Source organism: Hippichthys cyanospilos, chromosome 3 (genome assembly GCF_059441005.1).
Source record: "Hippichthys cyanospilos isolate Australia breed blue-spotted pipefish chromosome 3, RoL_Hcya_1.0, whole genome shotgun sequence".
NCBI lineage: Eukaryota > Metazoa > Chordata > Actinopteri > Syngnathiformes > Syngnathidae > Hippichthys > Hippichthys cyanospilos.
In genome coordinates, this window is record NC_142371.1 from 15,363,473 (window position 1) to 15,382,768 (window position 19,296).

A 19,296-nucleotide genomic window follows, 5' to 3' on the forward strand; every position below is an offset into this window, starting at 1 on the left:
CGATCCGTGGACTCTGACTACCACGGTTGAATTGATGCTTAAAATTAACACAAAAACAAAATTACTGTACTCACAGTAAAGTCCCTAGCCGTTTTTGAGGGTCCCAAATCCCCAACGTATACGGAAACGTTACAATGCCCCCCCGCGTCCGGGGCTGCGTCAGCTACGACGGGACACGAGCCTCTTTGCTCAACTCAACACCGATCCGTGGACTCTAACTACCACGGTCGAATTATAAACACAAAAGCAAAACTCATTTGCTCAGTTTCCCCACCGATCCGTGGACTCTGACTACCACGGTCGAATTAACGCTTAAAATAAACACAAAAGCAAAACTCGTACTTACAGAGACATCGCCATATCTTCAGTCTCCCAAAATTTAGAATACTCAATCCAGCAGAATTCGGATATACAACAGGTTTCTGCTTACCTTTCTTTTTGGTGCACCAGGGAGACCAAAGTCCGGCAAAATCTCCGCCCACTCCTCTGTCCTTTCAACCTGATCTTCCAAGAATCACGTCGGGGTCACCAACTGAAGGAATCTAGAAAAAAGCTTCTTGGCTTAAACTAGTTCCTAGCGTGCTCGTTTTTGTTGAAAGATCGCACATACCACAGCATAGTGAAACAACTGATTTAATCCAGACAAAGAGTGGAAAAGTACACGAGATATCCCGGACCACTGTTGCCAACCACGTGTAGCTGTAACAGTGACAAACTTCTCATCCTTTGCATCCTGTTCTTATACACTTTAGGTGATGGGGGTTGATGAGGAGTCTCAGTGTGTGAGTGTATGTGTGTGTGTGTGTGTGTGTGTGTGTGTGTGTGTGTGTGTGTGTGTGTGCATGAGTGTGGGGGTGTGTGGGTATGGGTGTGTGTGTGGGGGTTGATGAGGAGTCTCAGTGTGTGAGTGTGTGTGTGTGTGTGCGTGTGAGTGCGTGTGAGTGTGGGGGTGTGTGCGTATGGGTGTGTGTGGGCAGGTTGGTGCGTGCGTGCGTGAGTGTCCGTTTGAGTGGGGATCAAAAGTCTTTGTCCTTTGAAGCGGGAGGAAGTCTGACCACCATAAACCCTGGCTGGTATCTTCTCTTGAAGATCACACCTGGCCTTTAGTTCCTGGTAGACTGTTGTCTTGGGGGATGCCCTTTGTTCTTGTTGGAGGTGCCGACTTGTCTTCACTCCCCCAGGGCCAGGATCGTATCTGCTTTATACTGACATTCCATTGTCTCAATCTTTATTAGAAAACACAGTTCAATGTACACACTATTCTGTTGAAATTGGAAAATATGAATTTCCTTCAATATACACACACACAAACACAAGCAGTGGACCTCTGGGTTACAGCGTCCCTGTCTTACATTTTTTTTCATGTTGCGCGATGTGGAATACTGAGTTTTTTCGTCCCCTCTTTACTGTTGCCAATACAATGCTGGTCTGCTATTGGTCAGCGTCTCCTCACGGAGATGCTGGTTAGCCTCACTTGTTTCACAATGACGGAATGGTAAAGCTTTGTTCTATCGTGAGTGGTTACAAAAACATATTTTACTGCTTAATTCAAACTTGAATGGGTTAGCTATGGGTCCCAAGATTGCTAGTGATCAAATCCATTAATCAAATTTTGAAAAAAGAAGTCATACAGATACATCTCTTCGGTGTAAGTACACAACAGTATCCCCTGTCAAAGCTCCCAGAAGGGCAAGGAAAACCTCAAAAAACCCAAATTGGGGAAAATTAGAAACCTTCAGAAGGGACCACAGGTGGAGGAACCCCCTTCCAGGCCCACAGGTTGAAGTGGATGCTGCATGTATCAAATACTGACAAATGGATACATTACAGACAAATACAGGTACACAATATAGATTACAGAAAACATATTGTGCTATATAGTGCAATGATCACTTGAAAGCAGGCAAAGCCATTGGGCAGGAACCGTCCCACAGTCCAACCAAGTGAACCGCAGACGGTCGATCTCTTAACCTGGTCGATCAGCGCAGGGCCAAATGGGGGCGGTCAAGTCAACCTTCACCATCTCGCTAGCCCCCTCTCCAAGCTGGGAGAAGGGGGCAGGAAAAATAAGAAGAAAGCTGCAGACAGGCCCATTAACTAAATGCTTTCAAGGATAAATGTGTGTTTAGTTGCGATTTAAAGATTTCTACTGAGGTGCTGTGCAAACTTCCTATGGTAGGGCATTCCATCGTACTGGTGCGCGAATGGAAAAGGCCCTCGATCCCACGGACTTCTTTTTAACCCGTGGGGTTAATAACAAACCAGCATTTACTAACCAAAGTTGTCTCGACGGAACATAATGTGGTGCTAAGTCGACGAGATAGGAAGGAGCTAAACTGTGTAAATTTTATAAGTAATTAACAACACCTTAATATCACATCTCAGGTGTATTGGAAGCCAATGCAGGTCAGCTAGAATCGGAGTAATATGATCGAACTTTCTCGTTCTTGTCAATAGTCTCGCTGCTGCATTTTGTACAAACTGTAGGCTTTTGACACAGGACATGGGAAGCCAAGAAAACAGAACATTACAATAGTCTAGGAGAAAGAATAGGGCGAATTTTAGCTATGTTTCGAAGGTGAAAAAACGCTGTTCTTGTTGTGTTTTTAACATGTGTCCGAAAAGAGAGTTGAGTCAAATATCACACAGAGATTTTTTGCAAAACTACTTTGGGAAATAGTACAGTTATCCAGGTTCAACGTGGTATTCTTAATCAAGTGCTGATGATGAGCAGGGCCAATAATTAACATCTCTGTTTTACTAGGGTTAAGAAGCAGAAAATTGGAAGATATCCATTCTTTAATCTCACCAAGTCAGGCCTCCAGTTTACTGCACTTGCACGGATCTGTTATTTCTAAAGGCATGTATAGTTGGGTATCATCAGCATAGCAAGGAAATCTAATAGCATGTATACATATAATATCTCCAGGAGGAATCATGTAGATGTTGAACAGTAAGGGACCAGGTACTGACCCCTGCGGGACACCACATGAGACGGAGAAAGATTCAGAGATTGCATTGCCATAAGAGCCACTTTGCGTCCTTCCCAGGATGTAAGATCTGAACCAAGAAAGTGCTGATCCCGAGATACCAACCCGTGATTAAGGACGTTCCATAAGAATACTATGATCAATCGTGTCAAATGTAGCACTAAGGGCAAGCAATAATATTATTGATGTGATATTGGAATCCATGGCTAAGAGAAGATCATTTGTCACTTTTACAAGGGCTGTCTCAGTTGAGCGAGTTCAAATCTATTGTTATCTATCATGAAATCGCTAAGCTATTGTGCTAAAACTTTTTCAAGAATTTTGACAATAAACAGAAGACACTGGTATATAGTTAGACACTGTTATATAGTTAGAGAGATTTTCAGGATTGAGATGAGGTTTCTTAAGTAATGGTTGAATGACGGCCATTTTAAAAGTTTCAGGTACATTGCCAGAGAGCGACAGATTGATAGTACCGTATTTTCCAGACAATAAGCCGCACCTGTATATAAGGCGCAGCAGCAAAATATGAGCAAAAAAAAAAAAAAAAAGATTTTTGTCACAGATAAGCCACACTGGACTATAAGCAGAAGGTAATAACATGAAATATTTTCGCAAAAAGATCTACATGGAAGTTTATATATGTTTTTTATCTTTGTTACTTATTTTTTTTGTAATTGTTTGCCAACAGCAACATCCTCTCTTTAATATACTGAAGTGGCCTGCATGTTTAGTCCCTAACATATTTTTAGAAAATTGGATGGATGGATATTTTCACCTCTAACATAATACTGTTAGTTAAATAGCTGTTCAAAATCGAAATCAATACTTCAATAGCATTTTTTGTTTGTTTGACAAATCAGGCTCACTTTGCAAAAAGTTTGGACACCCCTGATCTAAGCATTTGTGGCTGTGCACTGTTGATTGGTTAGAATGCTGTCTAGTTGTATTTGCCTTACTTAAATGCATTTCATGCACTGTTTTATGTAAGTCATGGGGCAAATCCTACTTACTATTTATATTGAATACTAAGGGTTGTTGATTTAATTTGTGTATTATACATAATTATGTATAATTATGTATCAAGTCTAATTTTTTTTACCTACTGAAGGAATCTAGAAAAAAGCTTCTTGCCTTAAACTAGTTCCTAGCGTGTTCGCTTTTGTTGAAAGATCGCCCATACCACAACATAGTGAAACAATTGATTTAATCCAGACAGAGTGGGAAAGTACACGAGGCCTCGGGCCAGTCCTGCCATGGGTCGGAGCAGAAAATGGCAACGTTTCACCTTCAACATTCAGTTCTTATACCCTTTTGGGGCATCTAGTCCCACTGTGGAATGCAAGTGTGTGTGTGTGCGTGCACGTGCGTGCGTGCCTGTCGGTGTGTGCGTGCGTGCGTGCGTGGGGGTCTGTTTGCGTGGGGATGGTGTCTTCAAAAGTCTTTGTTCTGCCAGCCATTCTTTGAAGCGGTAGGAAGTCTGAGCACCATAAAACCCTGACTGATATCTTCTCTTGAAGGCCACACCTAGCCTTTTGCCCATGGTGGAATGTTGGTCGGGGGATGCCATCTGTTCCTTTTGGAGGTGCCGACTTGTCTTTATTTCCCCTGGGCCAGGACCATATCTGCTTGATACTGACATTACGTCGTCTCAATCTTTATTAGAATAACACAGTTCCATGTACACACTATTTTATTGATATATTGCATTTGAAAAATATGAATTTCCTTCAATCCCCCAATTGACCTCTAATTATTAGAGGTCACACACCAAAAGGATATATACACATGGCAAATGTGCCATAGCCAGGAGGACAGCCAGCTGCCTCCACATGAATTGGGTCAGGATTCAGCGACACAAGATGTAGTTGCCCCATTGGGTCCTTGTCCCCGAAAGCCCCGTGCATGATCCTGGGAACAAACGACTGAAGCAAGAGACAATACAAAAACCACCCTGCGATAGCTCACCCAAAACTATCAAAACTGTGGTTCCCAAAGTGACAACAAAGCCCTTCCATGCGCCCAAAACAATGACATGACAGAATGGAAGAGGTCGTTGTCCACCCTGGACATAGTTTTCAACATAACAGACATTGGTTACACAAGAGGCTAAATTTGGTCATGCTGAAGATTGATCAATTGCATTCTATTGGGTGTGGTTTCAACCAATATACTTTCAAACCCTGCTGTTATCTAGCTGCAAGCTCTGTTGGGACTTGCGGGGGATGCCGATTGCATCTAAATTGGTGGGGTCGTCCGCTGCACCCCAAGCGTTACCTCCTACATCAAAGTCTGCAATCGCACGTCGGCTCCGGGGGAGCCAGGACCACCAGTGGCTTTAGGAAGGCTGTAAAACACTCATGTTGAAGCACCAAGCACAAAATGGATAGAAACACTGAAAACATTACATAAACTTAATTCAATTGCAGGAATACTACTCCATAATATCCCTGGGCAGCGTACCCCCTTTTGTTAAATTGTTAGACAAACAATTGAACACCCTCAAAAAATACATAAACAACCCCAGAAAACAGTTTTCAGGAATAAAGAGTGAATGGAAAAAGAAAATGAGAGAAGAACATCTAAAAACAAAACAGCAAAAAATAAAAATAATCCACAAAAAATAATTCTCAAAGGGGCAGGACATGTCTTTGACACGTGGTACCACCTGTCCCCCAATGAGCCCAGCTGAACCTCGTAAGAGGTCCATGCACTAATTTTGAATGGACCCAACCAATGGAAGGTCCAGCGCATGTGCCCCCCTCTCACACTGGCAGATGCACAATGCAAAGAGAAGAGACCAGTGACGACAGCTGCTCCCAGTAGGGTCTATACCCTTTAGGGATCCAGGTCTGGGCGGAGCAAACCCAAGGATGGACCCGGCATCAGACGGCCAGTCAGGAGTCCAAAAGGTGTAAACCCTTTCTGGTGATTTACAGATTGTCTGATGGAAAACAACGCCAATGGCAGGGCTTGGAGCCAATTCCGCCCTGTCTGAGCGCACCTATATGTGAGGTGTTGTTTGAGTTGTATTCAAGCGCTCCATGTGGCCCTGTGATTGTGAATGCCACATTGGCCCAAATTTATGTTTTGGGCACATCATTTCCTCAACCGTAGCCATTGAGGTTGTAGTGAAATGTGAACTGCTGTTAGATCTAACGATCCGCGGGAACCTGTGAGCCGATTGATAAGAGCTTTGATCAAAGACAGCGCCTCCTATTCAGCACAGGGTCAGGTCTTTGGGGATCCTGAAAAAGTCTTGACAATAATTGAAAAATAACTAAAAAGGTACCTTTTGCCCTGGACTTAGACCAACATGTCAGTATAGTCCACTACATTATTGGGCACCGGACGGTTTCTGTTTGATGTAATTTTGTTTCAGTCGTGGGGCCCACACTCTAAGTCTAACATTCCATACACCCCATTTCATTCATACGACCATTCTTTTCACTCTAAGTCTAACATTCCATACACCCCATTTCATTCATACGACAATTCTTTTCACTCTAAGTCTAACATTCCACACACCCCATTTCATTTATACAATTCTTTTCACACTAAGTCTAACACTCCATTCATTTATACAACAATTCTTTTCACTCTAAGTCTAACATTCCATACAACCCATTTCAGTTATATGACAATTCTTCTCCTTAATGACAAATCATACCTAATTCTTTAACTAAAACTTTTAGTGAGCAGATCAGGGTGCCACCAGTGACGGAGTCTAGACAATATGGACACATTACTTTTGTGGGTCACTCCATGGGTGTCGTCCAAGACACAACCATGCAGTCGCCAAGTGGCAGCACCACACGTCTTGGCCCTCTCGGAGGGCTGAACCAAAGCCTCATTTGTTCTCCATACATAACCACTTCACGCTCAACTCACTTTTACCTCTTTAAACGCCAAGTCCCGACACCTCAGACTGGTGACTCATAGCTGCTTTAGCCTCTGCGTTGGTAGATTAGGTTTTCCCCTTGCCACTGGCGTATTGGCTTTATCCTCATGTCCTGTGCATTCGATGACTGCCACCTCTGCTGGTCTGTCCTTCATATTGTCCAATCAAGTTCATGTGAGCCACTAGATCCCTGGTAGCTGTAACAAACACTTGACTCTGCCAGGCGGAAAGGTCCATTTACAGGCAACCAACTACACAAGTCAAATCATAAAAAATTGTCACCTTTTACCGTTCTGCCAATTCAAGGGCTACCCACACAGCCTTTAATTCCATTGCCGGAAGTCGCTGATCGTCGAAACGGTCTAGAAGTCTGAGGTCGGTTCCTCCGGGTCAGGAGCCTCCACACCCGCGGCGTTGGCATGCAGGGTCCTAAAGTTTTCCTCCAGCAACAGCCGTTGGTGAAGGAGACCCTATCCCCTCGGAGAGGACACCACGAAAGTCTTGTCCAACTTTTAAGTCTCGGGTCGCCATCTCAACGCAGTCATGTCAAAAATCACACTTGTCGTCGGCATCACTGTAACCTGTTCTGTGACACTTTGAACCCCAATTCACCAACTCGAGTAAGATATAAAGGAGTAGTTGTCAAAGGGATTTAAGTCAACTCACCAATTAATAAGTTGTCAACATATTGGATCAAATAGCGCCCTCCGGTACCTCTTCCGTTTGTTGCACTTCGCGCAAAAACGTATTTCGAAAATCCCTGGGCTTAGCCTCCCGCCTTGGGAGACGTGTGTGTATTGTAATGTACAGCCGTTAAATCTAAAAGCAAAATATTGTCTTTACTCTTCTGCCAGTAGCAGGCAGAAAAATGCATTAGCCAAATCACAGTGAACCATTGCATTGTCGGGCTCAACCCGCTCAAACAGCAATGTTTGATTGCGGCACAAGATTGCAAGGGGTTTTCAGTCTTTTTGTTAATTTTTCGAAGGTCATATGCCATATGGTAATATACACAATCTGCTTTCAAAATTGGGAGAATGGGAGTGTTAAAGGAGAAGTCCGATAACTCAAGGACTTCGACCTCACACAGTAATTAAAGTGTTAATAATGCGACCTGCCGACTTAGGTTTGCGTGTGCATTGGAGCACGCCAAAATGATGATGTGTCACTTTGAATGGTACCGGAAGAACGGGGTGGCAAAAACTTATGTCAGCGGGGCCCCCGGACCACAACGAGTCCGGCAACTTGTCCAAAAGCGGAGCGGCGTCCTCGTGGTCCGCGAGCTCCCTGCCGTGAAATCGAGAGCGTGTGACATGCTCCAGCAACCCGGGATCCACCGCGTCAATCTGGATACAAAAACATTCAGTGCTCTGGGAATACATTACCAAGGAAATTTCACTTTGTGTTCAATCACTTGCCAATTGGCATTACCACACCATGGGTCCCAGTTCACGTGCCTCCCAGCCTGCTCCTACAGCCAGTTATGTGTGGTGTGAATGACTCACCTTTCATGAACAATTGAGATTGCTTATCTGTCAGTGATGTGTACGTCGCAATGCCTCGTCTCTCCACAAAAATTTGGTGACTAGTCAAGTTCCACTCATCGCCTTTGATTGTTTGAAATGCTTCCTAATAATTAAATCACTGTTGCAGGCATACAACAGTGTGAGATGGAGAGGGTCGGCTGAGGCAGGAGGAGAACAAGTCGATTCAGGGTTTTCACCGCAGGAACGTCAAGTAGACACTCCCTCCCTCCTTTAGTTCATGTAGATGGCTGCTTGTGTCTTTGTTCATAGGTCTTGCCACATGCGATGAATAGGTGTTTGATTTTCAGTCAACACCAAGTGGTGGGTGAGCGTTTGTCCAGCAATAGAAGTCATTTTGTGGTGTGGAGACAGGTAGAGTTGTGGGAAGACCAACAAAACCCATCTTTGGCCCAGTCATCATCATCTGCATAGAGGTGGCTGATGACCGCCTGCTGGTGTGGCTTGCTCAGTTATCGCTGTCGCCAGAGTGCAGGGTCACGCTGCCCAAGTCCTTGCCTCGTGGAGGTTGTCTTCCTCTGTCTCCCCTCTGCGGAGGAGGGTCCTGGTGCTGGCTTTGTTCTGGCCAAGGAAACGTGCACTGTCTCCACCAATGGTCCATACTGTCACACCTGAAGCAGCCTTGATTTGGAGCTTGGCGAGAGCCGCCTTGACCTCCGTTGGTGTTCCCCCTTCCACGACACGCCCCTCTGCCTCTCGCCGGCCGTCCCTCAACCATCCACATCCGTTGATCTGCCACCCCCTTTTTGGACTTTGTGTCCTTTGCTTTTTTCCGTGCTTGTGCTAATTGAAGTCTCAGAAGCCGTTCCTGCATTCCTTTCACTCCCTCATCTGATTTGTTTTGCCTGTGAACATATAATTTTATGTGGTGAGTCACATGTTGATTAAAATAACCGTCATTACCTTCCAGCAGATCAAGGTCTTCAGAAAGCTTCTCCCTGACCTCCAGGGAAAGTGTGTCTAGATGTACATGTCTACAAATCACACAAAGCGGCTTGTCGCAAGATGGATGTGAACTGGTCTTATCTGTCAACGCGGCCTGGCAGGCATTAAGGTGTGCAGCGGGATCCATGGTGGGTTTCAAGTCTGGAAGTTTTGCTACGGCTGACGCGGAAGAAGGAAAGAGATCCTGGAGCACAGCAAGCAGTCGCATGGTGAAAGGAGCAAACAACCAATCGGGTTCAACCATATTAAGGCCGGAACGCCTCAGGACTTTGTCAGATTGGTGAATTGAGGAACAACATGCCTGGATTAACCTTACCATGTCACCGCAAACCAAATTCATACCATCAGTGTGTCTCCTGAAAGCTTGGATCCAGGGCTTGGCGCCGCCCATTAATGCGGGGAGCCTCTTCTGCAAAAAATCTAAATTTTTCAACGTCATTTCTTGATAAACTAACCCACGAGGGGCTGGTATCATGGGGTAATTTCTCATTGGTCGGGTATATCTATCAGATGGTCTAGTTTGAAATCCAGAATGTGGTCTGATCTGACTCTTTTCATAATTAGGGGTCAAACAGTTGTTGTCATTTGTTGCTTGTCTTCTCCAGTCATCCTCTGTTGAGTGCGCACGTCGCATGTATGTGGCAGGAGGTGAGGAGTCAGTTGGAGGGGGGAGTGTGAAATCAAACGATGGGTTCCCCCCCTCCCCTGTCTCAATGTCTGTGTCTACCCCATCCTGCTGCTGCGTGCGATCTTTTGCTATACTGGCTCTTAATTTGTCCTTTAAGGACAACCACTCTGGACCTTGGGATGCACATTGTCCACAGTTCGCCTGTCTAACTGCTCTGTCCAGTTGTATGTCTTTGGGTTGGGGGGTCGTCTGGTCAGTCACCACAATTTCCTGTCGATTTCCCCCGCCTATGTCCTGTACCACAAGTTTTAGTTCGTCAGTCCTTTCAGTATTGGCAGTCCCTACAAAAATTCCTTCCCCACCCAGTTCGTAAACTGAGGCTAGCGAAACTACTCTTTGACCATTAGATGCAGTTTGGGATGGCTCAGTGTGCTCGGGGGGTGCAGCGGTCCTGCCCTGTTTTGCAACCCCCAATGGTGGGTCAAAGTGACCCTCTTTTTCCTCCTGACCAGCAGCCACAGCAGTCATCATCAAACATATTTTATGCAAATTGCGACGCAAGTTATCATACTCCTTTATTTCTCTGGTTATATTTCTCCTCTTTATCCATCCACTTTCCTCTATCTTCTCCCTCAACTCTTTTTCCACTGCAATGACTTCCTTTTCTGCCATTTGAAAATCCTTAGCCAATTGTGCAAATGTACATTTATCTCTATTAACCTTTTTATCCTCCTTCCATTTCACCCACACTTTTGTCCACTCTGCTTGTTTTACTTTTTGCTTCTCCTTTTCCACACATGCTAACAACTGACTTTCTAGTTCCCTCCATAACTCATCCATTGTTTTATGCCATCTTCCACCATAACTTTCACAACCAAATTTACAACATTCTGCGTCCCTTTCTTGCTCCGAATTCACTGGTGGCATACTCATCTCCCGAACTAGTAGTCAATTAAGTCCCTGTCCCTAAACTAAACACCGATCCGTGCCCTCTAACTGTTATCACGGTTGAATTAATCGGGCCGTGTCCTTTGTTACCATGGTTAAACTAAATACCAAAATAAAATTACTGTACTTACAGTAAAGTCCCTAGCCGTTTTTGAGGGTCCCAAATCCCCAACGTATACGGAAACGTTGCAATGCCCCCCCGCGTCCGGGGGCGGCGTCAGCTACGATGGGACACAATCATTTTTGCTCAACTAAACACCGATCCGTGCCCTCTAAATGTTACCACGGTTGAATTAATCGGGCCGTGTCCTTTGTTACCATGGTTAAACTAAACACCAAAATAAAATTACAGTACTTACAGAGACATCACAATATCTTCAGTCTCCCAAAATTTAGAATACTCAATTCAGCAGAATTCGGATATACAACAGGTTTCTGCTTACCTTTCTTTTGGTGCACCAGGGAGACCAAAGTCCGGCAAAATCTCTGCCCACTCCTCTGTCCTTTCAAGCTGATCTTCCAAGAATCACGTCGGGGTCACCAACTGAAGGAATCTAGAAAAAAGCTTCTTGCCTTAAACTAGTTCCTAGCGTGTTCGCTTTTGTTGAAAGATCGCCCATACCGCAACATAGTGAAACAATTGATTTAATCCAGACAGAGTGGGAAAGTACACGAGGCCTCGGGCCAGTCCTGCCATGGGTCGGAGCAGAAAATGGCAACGTTTCACCTTCAACTTTCAGTTCTTATACCCTTTTGGGGCATCTAGTCCCACTGTGGAATGCAAGTGTGTGTGTGTGTGTGTGTGTGCGTGCACGTGCGTGCGTGCCTGTCGGTGTGTGCGTGCGTGCGTGCGTGGGGGTCTGTTTGCGTGGGGATGGTGTCTTCAAAAGTCTTTGTTCTGCCGGCCATTCTTTGAAGCGGGAGGAAGTCTGAGCAACACAAAACCCTGACTGATATCTTCTCTTGAAGGCCACACCTAGCCTTTTGCCCATGGTGGAATGTTGGTCGGGGGATGCCATCTGTTCCTTTTGGAGGTGCCGACTTGTCTTTATTTCCCCTGGGCCAGGACCATATCTGCTTGATACTGACATTACGTCGTCTCAATCTTTATTAGAATAACACAGTTCCATGTACACACTATTTTATTGATATATTGCATTTGAAAAATATGAATTTCCTTCACTATGTTATTGTGAATTCTTAAGCCTCTCTACAGTTTGATATGTAATATATAACTGGGGTTACATTCACCATTAAACACATTTAACACAAATTATCAACAATACAACAATCCAGTCCAATCCAATCCAACTTTGTTAAGCACTTTAAAACAACCACAGCTGACCAAAGTGCTGCACAAAAAAATAAAAACCTTGTAACAACAGACACAATAGATCAAAGACATAAAACGCTAAATCTGATCAGACAAATGAGTAAGGTTCAAACATAGAATAATATGAAGGAGACATTGCATAAAACAGAACACATTGCATAAAACTAACACTCCCACCTATGCCTTGTTGAAGCGGTAATACATTTAAAATGACAAATTCAAAGTCTTTTTCCATATAAGGGGATCATAGATGTCAAGATCACAGCATGCATGACATCACACATCTCTGTCACAGCTAAATCTGAACGTACATAAGCTGCTGAAGCAACGGTTGATGAGCAGTGTACAGTACATGCATACGTAGAAAAGAAATGTTTGATTCTCTAGTGCCATCCAGATCACTTAAAAATGTACAGATACGCTGTGCATGACAATCTTGCACTGAGTGTTCTCAACCATGCCGATCATACCTTCAACTAAGAACATTTTTTTTATTTGCTTAGAAATTAGCTTTTACCAAAAAGCAATTCAATATGTTATTACTTGCTAAAAATAAATCAATGTCTACCAACAACACAGAGGACAAAAATGGTTCTCTTGGTAACTTGATTACGGTAGTTATTAAAAAAAAAAAGGGTCATATATATTTTTTGTCATGTTTGTGTTTTGTACTGTGTCTCTCACTATCATTCCTTCAGGTTTTGAGCTATCCCATTGTGATGAACCGGGTGTGCCTCAATTTGGCTTTAAAATCAGTGACCTGGGTCACTTTGCTGGAAGTGTGATCTCATATGGTTGTGATCAAGGTTACACTCTGCACGGCAGTGAAATACTCAAATGCATGACCGGAGAGCGAAGGGTGTGGGACAATATCCTACCATCTTGTATAGGTAAGCCTACAGTATCTGCCTATTTGTCTCACTCTCATTTGGTTGCAATGTGAATCTGAATTGTTATTCAGTTTTCAAGAATGTACGTTTGAATTTAGCTCAAAATGCATAGGCAGCCCTCCGTGACTTGTCACCTTATCGTTGTGGGGGTGTTTGCATGTCCCAATGATCCTGATGATTAGAGAGTGCGCTTTCTAGCACACTGTCCAAGGACTCCAAAAAGAGTGCGTACTCTGAGCCGCTTCCCCGCCAGAGAGATGACATTCCATGTCTCAAGAGCTAGCCTCTGTAGTCGTGGATTGTTGCGTCAAGGTCCCCGTCCATGGCTGCTGCCCAGCCATCTACACACCTGACCCCTTTGGCCCTTCACACATGTGTGAGCCCATAAAAGGAGGGACCTACATTGTCTCTTCGGGCTTTTATGGGAGCGGGCCCGGCCACCAGGTACTCGCCAATAAGCCCCAGTGCCCGGGCAAGGCAAAACCAGGCCCAATTATATTAATCATTATAAAGGGTCTGTGAGCCGTGCTTAGTCTGGTCCCTCACCTAGGACCTGTTTGCCATGGGCAACCATGGCTCCTAGGATCACTGGGACATGCAAAACCCCCCACAAGGATAAGGTGACGGCTCACAAGGACTCTATCACTGCTGGGGGATTTCAATGCTCACATGGGCAATGACAGTGAGACTTGGAGGGGCATGATTGGGAGGAACAGCCCCCCGATCTGAAACCAAGCGGCGCTTTGTTACTGAACCTCTGTGCTCATCATTGATTGTCCGTAACAAACACCATGTTCAAACATAAGGATGTCCATATGTTTCCATGGCACCAGGCCTTAAGGTAGTCAGTGCCTTTTGTGGCAGCAATCTTCGAATCCACTGGTATTTCATGGCAGGGCAGCATGGCTTGGTGGTAGAGTGGTCGTCTCCCAGCTGAGAGACTGTGGGTTCGATCCCCCGACCAGCAAGACCATGTCGAAGTGTCCTTGAGCAAGACACTGAACCCCCAATTGTTCCTGATGCTGCGTCATCAGTAGGTAACTGACTAGTTAGTGTAAAGCGCTTTGAGTACCCAAGGTAGAAAAGCACTATATAAGTGAATGTCCATTTACCAAAAGACAAAATAAAATGTTTTAAAAAATAATGTCAAACAGAAAAGTTAGCCTTAGTGGGATATGGTTCTGACATCTGGCACCTACCTGGCAAGCGGAGTCCATTGGCTGATGCCCTACCATGGATTGAAATTGACACCCATTCACACAGGAGGAGACAATGCTGATGCCCAAACAAATGATGAAGATGTTCCTCCCTACTGGACCGCCATCTGCTGGCATCTGCTGAGAAGATGTGTCATTTAGTGATCACAGTCGCACTTCATGCTACGACAACATACCTGGCCACCCCCGCCTCTGCATACCTCTGACACTCTGCCACGTCTTTGACAAATTTCACTTTTAAAGACACTGAGGCCTGAACTTTACTTTTCAGATTTAGGCTGTTCTCATCTACATAATGGGCACAAAGGTTCACAATTATTATTGTGCTATTGCCTACAATCCTGCTGCAAACGGCATGGCTGAATATACTCATTGTACACTGAAGGCAGCCTGGATGAGTTGATACACAGGACCCAAAAGGAAGGCTCAGCTACCATGTCCCTATTTTATGCAGAAAAGTCCCAGAGAAGGGGTCAACGATTCTCCTACTGAGATGGTCTGCACGAAAACCACTGCTAATTTCTGACTGGGTTGTTTAACAGGATCTTAATGAGAAAATGCCTCAGGAATAGAGGAGAAGTGGGATGGTGCCCATTTTTAAATACAAGGGAGTGCAAAGTGCAAAGTTGTGGAAACTGCAAAGGAATAAAGAGAGAAAATAAAAGGAAATATGCAAAAGACTATGGATGGACCAATGATGCCGTCTGGAGCGCGATGGAGGCGTACAAGTGGACTGTTTTGTATTGTAGCCAATGGAGTTCGCACAACAGGGCGCGATGACGCGTTGGGCGACGCGTCAGGCACGGCGCGTTATTACGCGTGATGCATGATTACGGAGTGTAAAAAAGAATAATAAAGGTGATTTCAGAGAAAATATTAGCTCTGCTACATCCCAGAAAAGTGAAAATTCTCAGCAATGCTCTCCTTTCCGGATCCACTGTAAAGTGCACAGCAAGCCCCCTCCCCTTGCGCGACACTTTTACGTGAAAAGTGAACTTCATCTTGACCTTGCAACAAAACACCTTGCGTAGAGTGTAAACGACACGCTCCATCTGAACGCGGCAAAAGACAGGAGACAGAGCTGGAGGTGGCAGACACGAAGATGCTGTTCGGTTTGGGAGTGACGGACAGATGGACAGGGTTGTAATGAATACATCAGAGGGAGAGCACATGTTAGCGTTTTGGAAGGAAATCAGAGAGGTCGGACTGAGATGGTTCAGACATTTCCAGAGACGAGACATAGGTAGAAGAGGGAGAAGGATGTAAAATTATGAATTGCCAGGCTGGAAGTCTGGAGGAAGACCAACCTGGAGGTTTATCTATGTAGATTAACAGGACAAAATACTTGGGGTGAGAGGAGAGAATGCAGGAGACAGGCTTAGACAGAGGCTGATGATTTGGTGTGGCGACTGCTAAAGGGAAAAGCCGATAGAAGAATACATTTGGCTATATCTACTTTGGCTATATCTACTTCTCTGCCTTCCTCACCAGCTTGTGATGATGTAACGGTTGAGATGAAATTCCATGTCTCCAGAGTCAGCTATAGCGGGAGATCAGACCACGTTTGGCAGCCGCCCAGCTCAATGCACCTGACCCCTTGATCCGTATTACAGTTGTTGAGCATATAAGAAGGGGACCCACATTGTTCTTGTGGGCTGCCCCATGGGTGCAGACCTAGCCAACAGACGCTCACCTTGAAGCCCCACCTTTAGGCCTGCATCCAGAAAACTGAAGTATAACATTTTTGTTAGTCTTGAGGAAGGCTTCTTGAAATCTCAATTATAATTGTTTCATATTATCTGGATATTGCTCACTCTGGATGAACTCTTTCATAATCATAAATGAGTAGTAGGTGCTTCGTAACTATTCGAATTAATGAATTCCTGTATTGAGTTTTATTTCTATTGGAAAATAAATGTGTGTTCATAAAATATCTTGTAACATTTATTATTTATTGGTACACATCTGAATAGGTGATGTGTATAGAAGTGTAAATGTTTTTCAAGTATTTTTTGGGGGTTTGGCGAGGGAAGAAACTATCTAATGTCTTAACGAATGCTGAACTATTGCTTTCTTGTGTGTACTAATTAAAGTGATACCTAAATATTTTATATTCTCGATACTTATTTGTATATATACTATACTTTATGTACAGTATGTGTTTACTAAGCTAAATTTTTAATTATCGTTAATTGTGTGTGTGTGTGTGTGTGTGTATGCGTGTGTGTGTGTGTGTGTGTGTGTGTGCTTGTTCAGCTGAGTGTGGTGGCAATTTCAAGGGGAAATCTTCAGGACGTGTCCTTTCACCTGGTTATCCATTTCCCTATGAAAACAACTTGAGATGCACATGGACTATTGAGGTCAACTCTGGAAACATTGTCAGGTAACTGTATGGGTGTGTGTGTGTGTGTGTGTGTGTGTGTGCATGCGCGGGTGCGCTTTGATCAGGTTATGCTAAAAAAAAAAAAAAACATAATTATTGGACTGCATTGGGTTTAATTCTCAAAGTAAATATATATATATATATATATATATATATATATATATATATATATATATATATATATATATATATATATATATATATATATATATATAAAATGCACCAAGTTACAGCAAAATGGTTTCAATTGCAGCAATGATTGTTCTGAGAGAATCTTTCATACAAAAGTAAATTTGGTACAGCACCAGTAAATTTGACACTGCATAAAATCATTAATTGAATGAAAGTCAATCAAAAAATGTACGTCTAAAATTGGGCCCTGATTTTTAATCTGAATCGATATCTGGGGGCGGCATGGCTCGGTGGTAGACTGGTTGTCTCCCAGCTGAGAGTCTGTGTCTTTGATGCCCCGACCATCAAAACCATGTCAAAGAATCCTTGAGCAAGACACTGAACCTCCAATTGCTCCTGATGCTGCGTCATCAGTAGGTAAATGACTAGTTAGTGTAAAGCGCTTTGAGTACCCAAGGTAGAAAATCGCTATATACAGTAAATGAAAGTCCATTTACCATTTACCATATCCAGAACCTATGTGTAATCCCAATCTCATTGATAATGGTGACCTGCGAGCAGGGAGCACAGTGAAATAAAACACCTTTTCATTTCATGTCTTGTGTCATGCACTCGGTGTGCCCATGTCATGCATTGTAAATCTGGCAGGTGACATGCTGTCCAGCATTTATTAAAGTGAAATGCTCAAGCATTTCTGAACTGTCATGCACTGAAGCAAGCAATGGGTGACTGCCATCTAAATTTTTGCTACACAACAAAGTAATCTATACTATACTTTAATTCTATACTTTCATCAACTTTTATCAAGGTTATTGATTTGTTTATATGTAACTCAATTGAAATGAGAGAACTGAAGTTACCATAACAGTATTGTGTTCCTGCCAAATACAGCCTCCAGTTTCTGGCTTTTGACACTGAGGCATCCCATGATATTCTGAAAGTGTGGGATGGGCCTCCAGAAAATGAAATGTCTCTGAAGGAGGTTAGCGGCCCTCTACTGCCTGAAGGAATTCACTCTACTCTCAATTTGGTCACCATTCAGTTGGAAACTGATTTTTACATCACCAAGTCTGGATTTGCTATTGACTTCTCAAGTGAGTATTTACTTTTTATAAGAAAAAAAAAAAAAAAAAAGTACCAGACATACATTTTTACTAACCCATTTAAGCCCACATTTTTTCTGGACATGAAAACATCCAAATCATATGCCATTGGTAACCTTTTGAAATGTGACAATATTCTCTAAACATCTACACATTGTAATATTTCAGTATTTCATGAAAAATGATTGATAAATCATTAATAGAGCCTCATAAATAGAATTTTCTTTACATCATTTTTGTGACCTATGGGTTGAAATCAAATGTTTGACCAGGTATCCCGGACAGAGACATCCTTTGTGGACAAAACAAGCACAATTAAGACACACAAATAATTCTAGTATTGATCCCGAGATGATTAGGCCATATTGTACTGAACCAATATAAACAGATCCTTCTTTGAATGAGAAAAATGTAGATCTGCGTTTTATGACTTCAGACAGGTAATAAGGGCCAGGCCAGTCGCCACAACGATATAGGATGCATTACGGTGAGATGATTCATCAAGTCTTTGTTAGGCTTCAGTTAAACTTTTAGTTTAAAACTGGCCCTCACGAATTATTACAAGTGTGTGACATAATTGCATAATATGATTTGCAGCATTGCAGCTGACTTGCTTTTTCTTATTGATTGAAATTGCTTAATTAAATAGGTAATTATGGCATTTGTTGTCTAATTTCCCCCAAAGAAGGCCATTGTCCCCTGCTTTCCTTCATCTTCATTCTGATCAATCTTTTGTGGTGGCCGACAGGAACAAACACACTGAAAACAGCAAAAAATCGCAAACACTTAGAAATCTTCATCTTTCGACTCAGCTCTTTCTTTACCCTTATGCTGCGTGCACACCGAACGCGAACGAGGCGAAAAAGCAGACAGTTTTGTATTGTAGTCATCAGGGCACGATGGAGCGCCGGGCGACGCAATAGACACAAATGGAGCGACGTGAATCGCCGCGCGACGTCACACGACGCCGCGTGGCACAAAATTTTGGCTGTCGCGTGAAGTTAAAAATTTTTAACTTTTTTCGCATGTCACATCATGACAGCCAATCAACTTCAGGAACATTCAACGGCTCACGCAGGGGGCAGGAATGAATGGCGGCCAGGTAAATGCTCTCGCAGCGGTAGCTGCTCTGGCCTTAATAATCTGGAGAAAAACAAGAGGGCTCTCGCAGTGGGAGCTGCTCGGGCCCTAATAATCTGGAGAAAAACAAGAGGGCTCTCCCAGCGGGAGCTGCTCGGGCCCTAATAATAATCCGGAGAAGAACAAGAGGGCTCTCGCAGCG

General features: G+C 43.7%; 2 protein-coding genes across 5 annotated transcripts in view; one reads left to right on the forward strand and one right to left on the reverse strand.

The window, feature by feature from the left end:
- The window catches only part of LOC148425860 (CUB and sushi domain-containing protein 3-like), a 627,928-nt gene that overhangs the window by 221,573 nt on the left and 387,059 nt on the right, over positions 1 to 19,296 (forward strand). For all 4 annotated transcript variants that reach the window (XM_088410975.1, XM_088410976.1, XM_088410977.1 and 1 more), the window contains exons 24-26: positions 12,988 to 13,179; positions 16,653 to 16,779; positions 17,803 to 18,005. In XM_088410975.1, the coding sequence (XP_088267101.1) occupies positions 12,988 to 13,179; positions 16,653 to 16,779; positions 17,803 to 18,005 (522 nt within the window). The remainder of the gene's footprint in view (positions 1 to 12,987; positions 13,180 to 16,652; positions 16,780 to 17,802; positions 18,006 to 19,296) is intronic.
- On the reverse strand, positions 8,884 to 9,720 carry LOC148425862 (uncharacterized). The gene has a single exon (XM_088409453.1). The coding sequence runs from the start codon at positions 9,718 to 9,720 to the stop codon at positions 8,884 to 8,886; it is 837 nt and encodes a 278-aa protein (XP_088265579.1).